Source organism: Fistularia commersonii, chromosome 25, assembly GCF_037954325.1.
Source record: "Fistularia commersonii isolate RoL2024-O1a breed Wild chromosome 25, RoL_Fcom_v1.0, whole genome shotgun sequence".
Classification (NCBI taxonomy): domain Eukaryota; kingdom Metazoa; phylum Chordata; class Actinopteri; order Syngnathiformes; family Fistulariidae; genus Fistularia; species Fistularia commersonii.
The window spans coordinates 6,410,539-6,424,719 of NC_141308.1; the positions used below are offsets into that span (position 1 = coordinate 6,410,539).

At 38.0% G+C, this 14,181-nt stretch overlaps 1 protein-coding gene across 1 annotated transcript in view; it reads right to left on the minus strand.

Moving 5' to 3' along the window:
- Positions 1–14,181, minus strand: part of LOC147218989 (protein unc-13 homolog A) — a 32,614-nt gene that overhangs the window by 15,885 nt on the left and 2,548 nt on the right. The window contains exons 2-16 of the mRNA XM_086172680.1: positions 11,238–11,267; positions 10,903–11,002; positions 9,727–9,844; positions 9,473–9,596; positions 8,186–8,256; positions 8,008–8,062; positions 7,564–7,593; positions 6,260–6,470; positions 3,672–4,766; positions 3,424–3,526; positions 2,162–2,205; positions 1,528–1,606; positions 1,012–1,017; positions 843–917; positions 514–733 (exon numbers count right to left, since the gene is read on the minus strand). Of these exons, the coding sequence (XP_086028806.1) occupies positions 514–733; positions 843–917; positions 1,012–1,017; positions 1,528–1,606; positions 2,162–2,205; positions 3,424–3,526; positions 3,672–4,766; positions 6,260–6,470; positions 7,564–7,593; positions 8,008–8,062; positions 8,186–8,256; positions 9,473–9,596; positions 9,727–9,844; positions 10,903–11,002; positions 11,238–11,267 (2,361 nt within the window). The remainder of the gene's footprint in view (positions 1–513; positions 734–842; positions 918–1,011; positions 1,018–1,527; positions 1,607–2,161; positions 2,206–3,423; positions 3,527–3,671; positions 4,767–6,259; positions 6,471–7,563; positions 7,594–8,007; positions 8,063–8,185; positions 8,257–9,472; positions 9,597–9,726; positions 9,845–10,902; positions 11,003–11,237; positions 11,268–14,181) is intronic.

The window sequence follows — 14,181 nt, forward strand, 5'->3', positions numbered from 1 at the left end:
TACTAATATATAAAGTCAAACTGCCAATCTGCAAGTACAATGATCACTGTAAACAGTTAGTGATTTATAGTCAGAAAACACAGACAATCATATTACAAGATTATTTTCAGACATATGAGACAGATGAACCAATGCATTGCTTAGACTGAGTTCAAAATCAGTATGGGAACTGGATAAGGCACCCTTCGGGAACTTGACAATGCTGTATGAATGCAAGGGACTGTGTATAAGTCAGAGAGGAGAGGTATGACAGCACATTAGTTAGGAGATGAATTGAAAAAGAAGAGGAGATGGAATGCGAGAGTGGACTGAGGACAAGAATAATGGGATGTCAAATGGGCAAAAAGATAGAGGATGAACTTAAATGGCTATATGTTTGCGTGGAGGGTAAGGTATACCTTAGTGAAAATAAATACATATTCATTTAATAGCGTGTTCTTTTGCTCATTGGTGTAAATCTGTTTTTCCAGATGCCTCATGTGAGCATCAAACTATCAAGACACTGCTCCTTACTCTGCAAACAGTCAGCATTCAGAAGATCCTGGCACTTTTCATGGCATTTCACACCGCACTCAGAGCAGCGCATGCCTTGTCGGGCGATACCCCACAGCAACCCCTCACATTCATAGCAGTAGGTGGGGGTGGTTGCTGTCCACACCTCAAAATTGTGTGGGGTAGTGGAGGAGATGGGATAGATCAAAGCCTGCAGGGTCTTTTTATAAACATGGCTCTTCTGCAAAAGACATTTGAAAAATACATTTCCGTTGTCACACAGAGACTGAATAGGTGTAAAAGAATCCAAAACAGATCAAGTGAAATCAATGCAAAAGGAAGAGACCAACCAGCTCTTCATTGCCAAGAGTGGTGGAAGCCATGGCTGAGGTGATTCCAGCTTTTCGAGAGTTTTGCACTAAAGACTTAGAAGAAGATAAAAAGAAGGTAAAAACCGAGCAAGCATGAAAACGATTCAACATGTGTCTTGTCATTTGTAATAAAAAGATGGGTCTTTACCATTGCCTGATGTCGGAAAGCAGTAATTTATCCGAGAAAAAGAAGGGAAAAAAGGGAAAATTAAGGTTTGTGACTAATTTCTAAGAAGAGAACGCATAGGTATGCACTTAAGCTGCTATAGCAGAATCAAATAGCCTATAGAAAGAAATGCCGCTTACCTCAGTGCTTAACAATTGCAACTACTTCAATAGTATATAGAAATGAAAGCTTATAATTTGTCAAGAATGCTAGTGAATAATCCGGGGGTAAGCATGAGAAGCAATAACCTGAAAAAACTTTTTAAGTTTACTACAGGTACTACACTTACTATTTATAATACTATATGTCTTGCATAAGAAAAAGAGTTTTCAGAGAGAGGCCATATAAACACTTTTTAAAGGGAATCATTCATTTTTCTGGGATGATCATATATTCAGGAACTAAAAAATTCTTTACACAGTAACAATATACTGTAAATGTCTGTAGCACAAACTGTGTGTGTGTGTTCAAACTCATGCATATGCTTGAGTAACTCACCAGATCTCTGACAAGAGGAATGGCTTTTCTCTTGCGAAGATCTGGCATGCTGTCAATACTGTAGAGTGCACCTCCCATCCTAGACATAAAAAGGAAAGAATTATATTTTCATAAAATAAGTGCACCGAGAACACAGTGTTTCACTTAGTTTTGTGTAAAAAAATTGATTCCCCCAATTAAACGATGGCTCTTTCAAGTTCCATGGTACCCTGCTTTTCACTCCTATTGATGGAAGATAGACAACCACCTCAGTGGAGGAAAACATTTGTTCATCACTATATAAAATGTGTCAATTCCATGACTTTCTTGTCGATAATGAAGGGAATATTTATTTTCTTTGTCAACAGAAGGATTTAATTTGGCAGGGTACATAATATAGTAATGAAAATGGTTGTAAAATCAATAGGAAAAAAGATAATTGGAGTAAGTAAACTTTCATCTTCATGACCACCCAGATCTCTGCCTCATTTACAAATGACTGCCTACATAACTTACGGCTGCCTACTGCCCATTTATCTTTGGCCAAATACCACAAGGTGATCTGATGGTGTCATATTTTTTTGTTAAATTCAAACATGCATATGCCATATCCATTTTCATGTATGTTAAATGGTACAGATAACTAAACACTCACCCTCCTTTACCAAACCACAGAGAGCTGGAGGTCTCTCCTCGAGCCTGAAAAAGTGAAACATGTAAAATTAAACCAACAGAACTCCTGTTTGACCCTCTTGTCCTCTCTCCGACTTCTATATGGTGTTCAATTATCTGTATCGCAATTCCATTTTGAGCTTCATGAAGCCTATGGTCATATATTCAAAATGCAAACTATTTTGTCACAGTGAATTGCTTTAGCAGTATTATATTGAGCTGTTATTGGTACAAACATATGGTACAGTAATATGTTTAAATCTTTGGGTTAACTCTCACTATTATTGATTAAATGTTGAATAATTTAATAGCAAAGATGTTTCCAAACTTTGAATGTGTTTGGAGGTTCAGAAATAAAGTAGCAGACTAGGTACCTGCTCCTGAAAGTTTCAATAGAAAGTAGATAAAACGGTTGATAAATGAAAGTCAAGATTTCTGTTTCAGCAGTGGAATAAAAGAACATCCCGAGATAGAACATGTGCTGCATGTAATATCATTGGAAATTATTTCCTTAAAACCTTTACACAGCTTGCAGCCTCTACCTACCTGCTAACAAGCTCCAATGATGGCCAAGCAAAGTGCATGCGAGTGTCACTATGGCAATGACATGAAACTGGAACGAAAAAATTGGGTCGACACAAACGTATAAAAGAAACAGACATAAAAAAGACATAGGAGGCAAGGCCCAGTGTAATAAAAAATAAAAAAGTGACATACATAAAGATTGAAGCAAGTGATTAATGATCTGCATAACTGAATTAAAAAATAATTATTAGCAACAAAACATGTATAAAATAAGCAAGTGAAAACTGATAAAGCGAACTTAACAGATCAAAAATCACCCAAGCCACTATGTCAGGCAGTCAATATTGTGGCACAGTATTGTGTTGTTGCATTTTGCTAGATTTTCTGTTAAGCCTTCAGGAATTTTATTTTAGGAAAAACAAAACCTATCAATTATGGAATATGAAACACATTAAGTGCACTCTCTTGTGACAAGCTAAAAAAAAACACATACTAAAAAAACACACTCAAAATAGAATCCAAAGACCTTAGTGTATGTGTCCTGTCTTTGCATATAAATAATGTACAGCTCATACATATTTCAGAGAGTTGGTAGATGGGTTTATAGTCCTTTAAACTTGGGAATATCTGTGAAAACTCTGAGGGTGGAGCTGAATCCTTCAGCACTGGAAATGGACAGAACTTTAAACCCAGGTAATCATGATAATGTTATATATTTACCTCCCTAAGCTGGTCTAAGACTTTGTTGTAAAGTCTAAGCCAGTTCTCTTTGGCTCTTACTGCTGGATCCACAGGCTCTTTGGGCTCTTCAGTGACTGTAAGACTGAAATAAAAGTATTTACAGATATGACACATTTCTAGAATTTGTGATGAAATGGTCATGTTCAACCAATATTAAATACATTTATATTGTGTAATTCATATGAACGATGATCTGATGATTGATTCAGTTAAACCTTCAATCCTACCTCTCAGGTGGCATCTCTTTTTCTTCTACTGGAGTTGGTGGTTTGCTCCCTTCAATGTGCTCCTCCTGCTCTTCCATGCTAAGCTTCTCCTCTGGAAGGGCAGGGGATGTCCTGGCATCCTCCAAAATGTTTTCCTTTTCTTTTAACCAAGGGTCTTCTTCTACTTGGGGAGTCTGATCTATGAGGGCAGCTGACTGTGTGGAAGCAGAACAATTAGTTTTGGACTGAGGCTGTGCAGAATTTGGTGTTTGTTGGGAGGAAAGATCTGTAGTTGTGGAGACTGGTGGGGAGGCAGAGGAAGCCATAGTAGTTGGTTGGGATGGTGTGACAGCACTGGCTGCAGCAAGCTGATGTTGCTGAGATACAGTTGAAGCTGGGGAATGAGACTGGGGAGGCTGGGTGGTTGGAACAGAAGACAGGAAAGTGGAGGCCAAACCAGTGACTGCAGCTGTTAAAGGTTTGGCCATTGAGAAGAAAGAAGCTGCAGACGGAGTTGGTTGCGGTTGTGTTTGGGGCTGAGGCTGTTTAGGGGGCTGGGTGGTTTGTTGACCAGAAGAGGGCTGTGCAGCTGGTGCCATGCCAGGAGGATGAGCCTGTGTGGAGGTTTGGTTACAGGGTTGTAATGCAGGTTGCTGTTGATGCAAAGAAGGCTGTTTCTCTAATGGCGGTCTGGAATTTGGCACATCAAGAATGGGTGGAGCAGTTGATGTTGGGGTGGGTGTAAATGGAGGTTCCATCTCCTCACTGAGAGTTCCATCTAAATTGTACAGATCTTCGTCATCATACATCATCTCTTCATCTTCATATAGGCCCTCCTCTTCTCCCTCATAAAGTTCTCCTTCCCCTTCCTCATACAATGCAGCCTCTTCACCGCCATCTTTGCTGTAATCACCTTCATCACTGTAGGCTCCCTGAGTCTCATCAGGGTCCCAGTCTGGAGAGCCTTTGCTGTAGCTAACCGAAGAGTGGCAGGAGTGGTAAGAGTCATTTTCATCATAAGGATCCCTCTCTTCGTATTCGCCACCATAGTCTTCTTCACTAAGCTGACTGCTGCATCGACTCAACTCTGCAGAAGATGCATAACTCCCTGTGGGACTGAGAAGAGAAGAGAAGAGAAGAGAAGAGAAGAGAAGAGAAGAGAAGAGAAGAGAAGAGAAGAGAAGAGAAGAGAAGAGAAGAGAAGAGAAGAGAAGAGAAGAGAAGAGAAGAGGAGAGGAGAGGAGAGGAGAGGAGAGGAGAGGAGAGGAGAGGAGAGGAGAGGAGAGGAGAGGAGAGGGGAGGGGAGGGGAGGAGAAGAGAAGAGAAGAGAAGAGAAGAGAAGAGAAGAGAAGAGAAGAGAAGAGAAGAGAAGAGAAGAGAAGAGAAGAGAAGAGAAGAGGAAAGGAGAGGAGAAAATTGACAAGACTGTGTTGAGATTCCAATCAATAACATGCACAAGAGGTTAATTATTGTAATAATTGAGCTACTTGTTTTGCATGTATCACATGGGCATGCGTATGGAACACATTGTTTTTACTTCTCTTGTCAACTCTGATGTTAAAAAAAAAGGTCTATGGAAAAAGCTTGCACATTTTTATTGTCACAAATAGCAAAACTATTTCCTTATGTCTTATGGTGAAATGCAAAACCACAAAAGCATTGGAGATGTGTACAAGATCAGTATGGAGAACCAGAGAACAAGATACAGAAGAAATGCTTTGGAAATCCCAAACTAAAATTAATCATTCAGAAATCCAGCACGTGAAATGTATTTGTACCCTAATAAATGATAGCCATTGAACTGAATAAAGACACAAAGAAAAGTGACTGAGTGAGTGAGGGTAGGGAAGTTGGGGTGAGGTTATGTGTGTGGGGGTGGGGTCGGCAAATACAAAGGCAAATAGGAGAGGAGGAGATGAAGAAAAATGGGCCAGGGTGTGGGGAGGATACCCTGTCCATTGCACTCTCACAGGCAGCTAATCTTATGAGCAGTATTGACCATTAGATTGCATTATGAATTATTCATAAAGCAGGAGGTAGAGGGCTGCATAGTTTCATTCCCTGTCTGTGCAAAATATGTCAATAAACACTGAGAAATGCAACAGTAAACAACTATGAAAGATAAATCACATTTGGTCTATACAACCCTCTGCAAACCTTCCGTCTGAAGGTTTGCATGGGGACATATTTCATGGAAGAGACTCTTCCTATATTAACTCATTAATAGATTAGTTAACAGTGAGAAAAACCTTGTATTAAAGATAGTCCCAATTGTCACATCTAGTGCTTACATGATGAATATATTAATTAATTAATTCATATTTGTGATGAACAAAGAAAATACATTGATTGTAGCAAATTTACATCACAAATTGATAATGTTTTGGCATCATACCCAAAGTTGAAATATTGTACCAAGTGAAAGATTGGCTGAACAGCTTGCTATTCAAACTCATATTTTGCTGTGGGAATTTTGATCACAAGTCTTACAAACTCTCCGATAATCTGTTGGCAAGATTTTTGGTCTGTAACTGAAGAATCTTATAAACTGTTGAGAAACATTTTCAGTCCTTTAAGGCCTCTTATTATTAACAGTAAAAAGCTTTTACCTGACAGTCCTCTGATGGTGATAGTCATCGTGACCATCGCCCGATCTTGTATAAGAGAAGCTCCTGGAGTTACGATATTGTTGACTGATGGGATATTGGTGGACAGAGGCGTTGGGCTGAGATGTGCTGTAGTATGGAGGGGGTATGCTGTTACTGGTTTCACTGCGATAGTCACTATCCCGGTCGTCCACAGCACTGTCTGGGTCTTCATCTATGCAAAGGTGCAATGGCATAAAAAGTGGTTGTCTACATCTACTTGAAGTATAGAAATGGAAAAGAGTGGGCATTTAAGGTTTTCATCACAAAAGGAATGTGGCATGTATGTGTGTGTGTGTGTGTGTGTGTGTGTGTGTGTGTGTGTGTGTGTGTGTGTGTGTGTGTGTGTGTGTGTCTGAGTGTGCATGTGTGTCTTTGATATACATATATATATGTATATATATATATGTATATATGTATATATATATATATATATATACACATACACACAGTATATAAATATATATATATATGGTAAAATAGAAATGCAATAATGATATATATAGAGTTCTTGCATTTCTATTATATTCTAACATGGTATTTGCAATGCAGGGGCTGAAGTGTTTAATTGTGTGTGGTTTCCAAACACCAGAGGGAAGCAATGAGACTCTGATATTGCTGAATCTGTCAAAAGTAAAACCAGCATCTATGAATCATTCATCATTATCCATCATCATCTTTCACACTCTGATGAAAGCAGCTTCATACTTCCAAACACCTTCATATTCATCTGTCAGTTCATTTTAAACCAAATTAAAACCATCAAACTCTGTTTCTAAATTTAACTATTGCTCTCTCCCTTGCGTGTTGTCATTCGCTAAAACAGCTTTTTTCAATTTTCAAAGAAAAGACTGAGTTGTATAAGAACATATCTACATTACAGCAGGAAAGAAAAATAAACCACAGAGGGAAAAAACGGAGCTCTGGAAAAATGAGACATGTAAAATGGTCTTCTCAGTATACTTGCACTTTCTAAATGTGAATTATTGCTTTGAGAGTATGTAATGCATTGGGGAATGTATATATACACATATATATAGATAATGTATGTATGTATGTATGTATGTATGTATGTATGTATGTATGTATGTATGTATGTGTGTATGTTTGTAAGTATGTGTATATATATAAATATTCTTATAAACACTATACACTTAAAGCTGAATATCACCTCTTATCCCCATCTTAAAAGCTGTATTTAAAATGGGCTTTGGTCCAAAATTTTCAGTCAGTTGTGTATGAGCAGAGTGTACAGTAGATTCACTTACTTTGTTGGTCGCCCCATAGACTCCAATTACCTGCAATGAAAAAGAATGTGGTCAGAATTCATTATAGATTTTGCTGGTGTCCAGATATCTGTGCATTTATGCCATTTGCACTTAGAATATCACAGATGAAGATGAATGGCAAAAGGAAGGAGACATAGAGGAAGTGTTGAGGCTCAAAGTCTCTTCACTTTTTTTTCATTTCAGCAGACTCAGCAGGCACTGACAATCACTGCAACACAGTAGCATCATTAACTATGGTTCTGGATATCTGATCCTACTATCGATCCCAGACCCTTTTAACACACAACAACCCATGTGTGGTTATACAAATAATATACAAATAGCACTGACCAAGTCTAATTACATCTCAGAGGCTTTACACCTAATTCTATTGTTCAGCAAAAGCTAATAATAGATTTGAACAAATGTTTTTTGCTCACTTACAGCACTGTGTTCCTGATACATGAAGGGGGCGCTCCTGTTCCTCCTCCAGTGAGTACTTGAGGAAAATAAGTAATGGGTAAAGTATTACATATTTAGTCCCCATAGTACTCATATTCCTGTTCCTAAAATGTAAAGCTATGCTGTGGGATATGGTTCATTTAGTGGTGTATAAACTTACATCCTGGTCTCTCATAGCATTGAGTTGTTCCAGTTTCTTGGCCCAGTACCGTGCCTCGTCCTCCGGGATATCTGCAAACGATACAACAAACTAACTCTCGGGAATTAAAGAACTAGGATGCAGCTTCCTGTAGATCATTTACACTACTATTATAATAAAAATGTAACCACAAAAGTTAATAGCATTGTTTTGTTTCAGAAACTCCAACAATGCTTATGTACAGTTAGGCAATGCATTACAAAACATTATTAGAATGGATGCACACAAAAATGTAGATGACTGTGATGATTAAGTATCAGTAAAAGCAGTGGTCCTCAACCCTTGGTCCGTGGACCTGCTCCGCGGATCATTTGGTTCTGGTCTGCAAAGAAAATCTTTCTTGGCACAAATTTAATTTTTTTATTAGACCTTCTGGATTGCATATTTAAAAACGACTGTTTCCACCTTCACCTTACTGTCGCACTAAATATTGTAATTGCCTAATATAAAGTGTAATTGTTGCTTTCAGATTAAATACTGTGAACTGACAAAAGTTTTTATTATTTGAACCCTTGCACCTCTAACCAGTCAACGGAAACATTTTCATGCATAAAACCAGTTCCTGGTACAAAAAAAGGTTGGGGACCACCGAGTTAAAGTGAGAATAACCATGCAAGGGTAATTTTACAGAAGTTGAAATATGTCACCAATAATGGTCATTTAATTTAATATATTTGGTAGGTATATTTTATGGTCATGTTTGGTCGGCCAAATACAACTTGATCACAATCAAAAATAAGCTAGTTTTCTCTGCAGTCTTTGGCCTGAACACAATCAAATTGAAACTTGGTCTTTTTATTAAGAACCCCAAAGCAAAAACCCTGTGGAGCTGACCTATTTATAGGGCCAGCTCCACAAACAGAGGAGTCAAATGTACAATATTGACTAAGGGAAGAGGAAACAGTATGAAAATGACACCCAATCAATGTCAAGAGGAGCACGGCTTGAGCAGTGAGGAGGAAAGGACACAAACTCTCCTCTATTTAACACAAGCATCTACACAATTAGCCTTGCAAACACAATGAAAAGTAGGCTATGCATATTATTCAGTCAAAGATTGATTAGCTTCTTGTTTGTATAACAGCTATAAAATCTAGGGAGAGAAAAAAAATCCATGTCAAATTCTCCTTACCTTGAGGTTTTTGTAATTTCCTTTTAGTTGAATGTTACACATAATTTACACAGTATTATTTTTCATTGTGATGAAAACAACAATATTTTGAAATGTGAATAGATACATCCTCTCACCAAGAGGTAGCTCAAATCGAGTGTCAAGCAGCACCAGATGAAGCGTGGGGTCTTTGGTGCCGCAGATCTCATTATCTGTCATGATGACCTGAGAGTCGAGTGTGAGCCACTCGCCTGGTCCCTCCTATGTTCAAAAAGAATGCATGTAGCTGATACAATTGTAATACTAGCGAGGAGAATGTCATGAAAAGTCCTGAAGAACAATTGAGGGAAGCGTTTTGAACTATAGCATGCGTTGGTTGTAATTGGCAAACCTCATTTGACTGTTGGATGCTATGGAGGGGGATCCACACAGTGCCGACCATGGTGTCCCAGATTAACCCTTTATTCCACACCTCCACTGTCAGACCAAGGTCTAAGCGGTTAATTTCACTGGACAGAGAGGAATATCAACAAAAAAATGACGTTAAAATAAGCCACATAATGAGCATTGGCCCTTAGATTCCTGCTATCTGTATAGTAATTACTTGAGGGCTTCAGTGGGAGCAAGCTTAGGAGAACATAATGTAATGCATTTTGTAGACAGAACAGGCGCTGGAAGGACAGAGAGAGAAGGCGTGCATGATAGATGAGGTGAGGAGAAATGGAGTCAGTGGAGGACAAGACAATTTCCCATCACAGTGACTTCTTTTGGGCAAAGTAGAAGGGGCACAGTCATATTGATGCAGTTGGAAGATGGGGATAAGGTTGTCTCTGCAACCCAAACATTACATAACACAGCTTCACTGATACAACCCCTGCACAGTACACCACCCTTTCCAACAGCACACGAATGCACAGGACTCTGCAGTAATCCTGCTTGCTGCAGTACACGTTACAATAGTCTCATCATTAATCATTATGCATATGATCATCATCACGCCGATCATATGCCAATAAGGTGCTACACTGTCTGATTATTGCTACCTTGCTCACCAGTCTTAAATGAGGGGATATTCCATCATTTATTTGAACACAACACGAAACTGATTCAAAAGCTGCTCATAATGCCCGAGGAGCTAAATTAGAGAGAAAGATAGAGTTTAATATCAGGCTGAATGGGAGATTGAGGCAGTGTTGAACAGATGAATATCAAGAGGCTGTTTTCAGAAGAAATGAATAGAACTATAGTTTACTAAGAATGTGAGAAGTAGAAGGGCCAAGGGAAAGCAGATGAGAAAGGAGCTGATTCACTGGAGATGGTGGCTGCGGATGTGAAAAGGAAAACCCATGAGAAACAATGCAGGGATAAAAAGAGCAGTTGACACTGAGTGATAAGGAGTAAAAATTGATAGAAAGCACAAGATAAAAAAATCAGTGGAACTTGACAAAAATGGGGACGAAATGAGAAAACTGAAGAGAATGACATAAGGTGAAAGAGAGGGACACACACAAATGGTGTGTGTGTCGGGGGGGGGGGGGGGGGGGTCATGCAACGGTGAAGAACTCACAACATGAAGTCTTGTTCCCAGCTGGGCAGGTTGCCCCTGACAGCTATGGTTGTGCTCTTCACATTTTGTACCTTTAGAGTTACGTAAGTGTTGAACTTTTCTGTTAAAGATAATGGGAAGGAAAATTTGGTGAGTTACATGACAACACTGCCATTAAAAAACAATTTAGAATACTTGCAACCAACAAATGAAATGTCCACCTTCCTTCATTTCAAATCGTGGCTCCACCATGTAATGCGCCCCCTGTAAGTTTTTTTTTTAGCATGCTAAGACATCACCTTCTTTTTTGTGAAAGTGATGTCTAAATGTTCTATTTCCAGGATCCCAAGTCTTACCTTGGGGTCCATCCAGCTTGGCTTTCTTCACTGTGGAACCACAGAGAGAGACAAAGTCACACACGGGAACGCCATCTGTTCACTTCTGAATGCTCAAGAGTCTTCTGCTCTGCCTTTTACACAGAGAATAAGCTACAAAAGGATGGTTGCTTGCTTTACATTATAAGACATTAGGTGTTATTAATTTAGCCAACCCACCCTAAGTGCATGAGAATAAATACAAATCTATCGACTAATTAAACAAGGAGTAAATATTCTGACATTTTCTCTTAACATCCAGTCATGTAGCCGAACACAGACATGCACTGGAGTGGATAAAACAGAAGACTATACCGTTTGATTGTTTAGTTAAGTTACATAGAAGTACCATTCAGATGATTTAGAAGAACACAGATTAAAGACATAACCAAATTGTCAGTTTTTGCAATAACATTTATAAAAACAAATCTTTAGTCACTGTACCTATGAGTATATCATTAATTAAATGTCTCAAATGTCTTTATTGACCATGCATTATTTGATTTTTTTCATACCAAATATTGGTCTTCCTGTGTAGGGTTATGGCCCATGCCGTGACTGCAGCAACTCTTAACCAGCTTTGACATAGCTCATACATACATTTTTAATGCTCTATTAACCATTGCTCTTCACAATGCATGTTCCCTATGATCTTATAATAACACAGTAAGTATTCACACTTACACATACTTTGAAATGGCATGTACAGGTATTGAGAAAATGCAAATGCAAGCAAAACCCTTTGTCTTACATAAGCAACCCTGCACTTTTATTCCCTCCCCGTAATTATGTGAATTCTAATAACAATACTTCATAATACTCTCGAAGGACAATCCAGACCATATATGTTCAACATAGTAGCCAAATTAAAGGTTTATATAGAAGGGTTCTAAGTTGGGCGGGCAGTGGTTTGCTTCCATTTTTCTATCATTTATCTTTCTTCATCTTTTTTTCATGGAACACACACAAACTCTAAATCTGTAGCTTTGCATTAGTACCAGGCTGCTGCAGCAGCATGGAAAAGGAGTCCAGACACATTGACATCACTGCAATTCATTCATGCATTCATCTGCAACCCTTGGCCCCTGGCCTAACTCCACAGCTGAACCGTTGACAATTACCGCATTATAAACTTAAATCTTATTGGTATAAGATTTTTAATAATTTAAAAGACAGAAGCAAAGCAAAAGAAATAAAGGCGTCTTAACTCTCACCATTGTAAATTACATTAATAAATCACCACCATCTATGGGACAGATGTAAAATAGCACCATGGTTAGTAAACAGCGAAGCACTTTAATTTGAAAATAAGAACAGTGATGATAACATAGAGAAAATTAATGCATAAAATTTGGTACTTAGTTGAGATTGCACTGATGCACACTACAAACTCTAGACAAACTATTACTATATTCCTACTGCCCAGGGTGTTAAGATATATTACAGTATTACTGTTTTGCCATAAATTCATTCGGACAGTCATGCATCTAGTCAAACTTTAGAGGGTTATAAGACTAAATGGATGTAATCCATTGTTCCATCTCCTCTCCAAAAAAAAAAATTCAAAATCACTAGGCACTGACTTATAAGAAGCTGCCAAATATTGATGAAGCTGCTCTCACTATCTTTTATCTTGGCAACAAGTCTTTTCATGGGAAGGACTCTATAGATTTCTGTATACCATTATGTTATTGTAGCTTTTTCCCCAAGGATCCAATCAAATATGATGCCGTTTTTTCTCAAGGAAAAGTAATTTGTTCAGCAGCCCCAATCTAAGAGAATGTAAGACTTCTATTTTTGCGAGTAGCCCCAATATAAACTACACCAACATTACATTTCAATATTGAACTCAGTTCCTTTGTTACATTGACCAGATTGTTTTAGGTTTTTTGGCAAACCCAAATGTAAATTTCATGGCTTTAAGTAAATACGACACAGTTATACATAAACATGACTATATTTTGTTTAATATTTGATTAGTTTACTATTGCTTAAGCAGTAGTCAGTAATAAACGTCCTTATATCCAAAGCCATGAAGGCAACAGCAAACCAGAGCAAAATAATACCACAATACTTTCAACCTGCCTTTTTGTAAATGGCAAAATTGTATTTTAACTATCGTTCCATCACTTCACAACATAAAAAAGGACAAATAGTAAAAAAGTTGATAATAGCATTCTCCTTTGGCCAAGGAAGAATCTTGTCCTTGTGTATAATAATATCTTGATTAATAATATATCAAGTCTTTTTGTTTCTTTTCTGCTGGCCAAGGGCAATTAGTGGTTAGCCCAACTGGTAGCAGAAAGGAGCACATTCTGATACATAAAATGGCTCATGGCCACCATTCAGGTAGCAGTAAGCCATTTTTGCAAACATTCAACAGAGATACCTGTATATCTGAATGGGAGATCTGCTCGATCGAACCCTTAAGTCAAAATCATCAAACAGACCTTTCGAGTTTAGACGTTTCTGCGAATAAAAAGTGAGCTCCCTGAAATTTTGATTCCATTAATAAACAGATATGTACACACACACCTGCAATTTGCATGATGCAAAATTGTTGTCATATTCATATTCACATCTGCATAATGCATATATGCATATCCATTATGAAAGTGCTTGAATAATTTAAATTACAATATACTCACTGGCCATTTCATTGTACTTTTTAAGTATCTATTGACTCTACCATAACAATAATCTTTCTATATAAGGACAAATGAGGTCAGCGTGGATGGTGCAAGTCCACTGAATTGTCAGGTAATTTTGATATTCTACTCATATCAGATATAAATACTGGGTGGCAAAAAATAACAGCCGTATCTAAATATAAAGTAATCTTAATTAAACCCAGCGCACAACACTATAAGGTAATCTCTTCGATAAATACAAATGCAGATAATTGTCATTATTAGTATTGTTATTT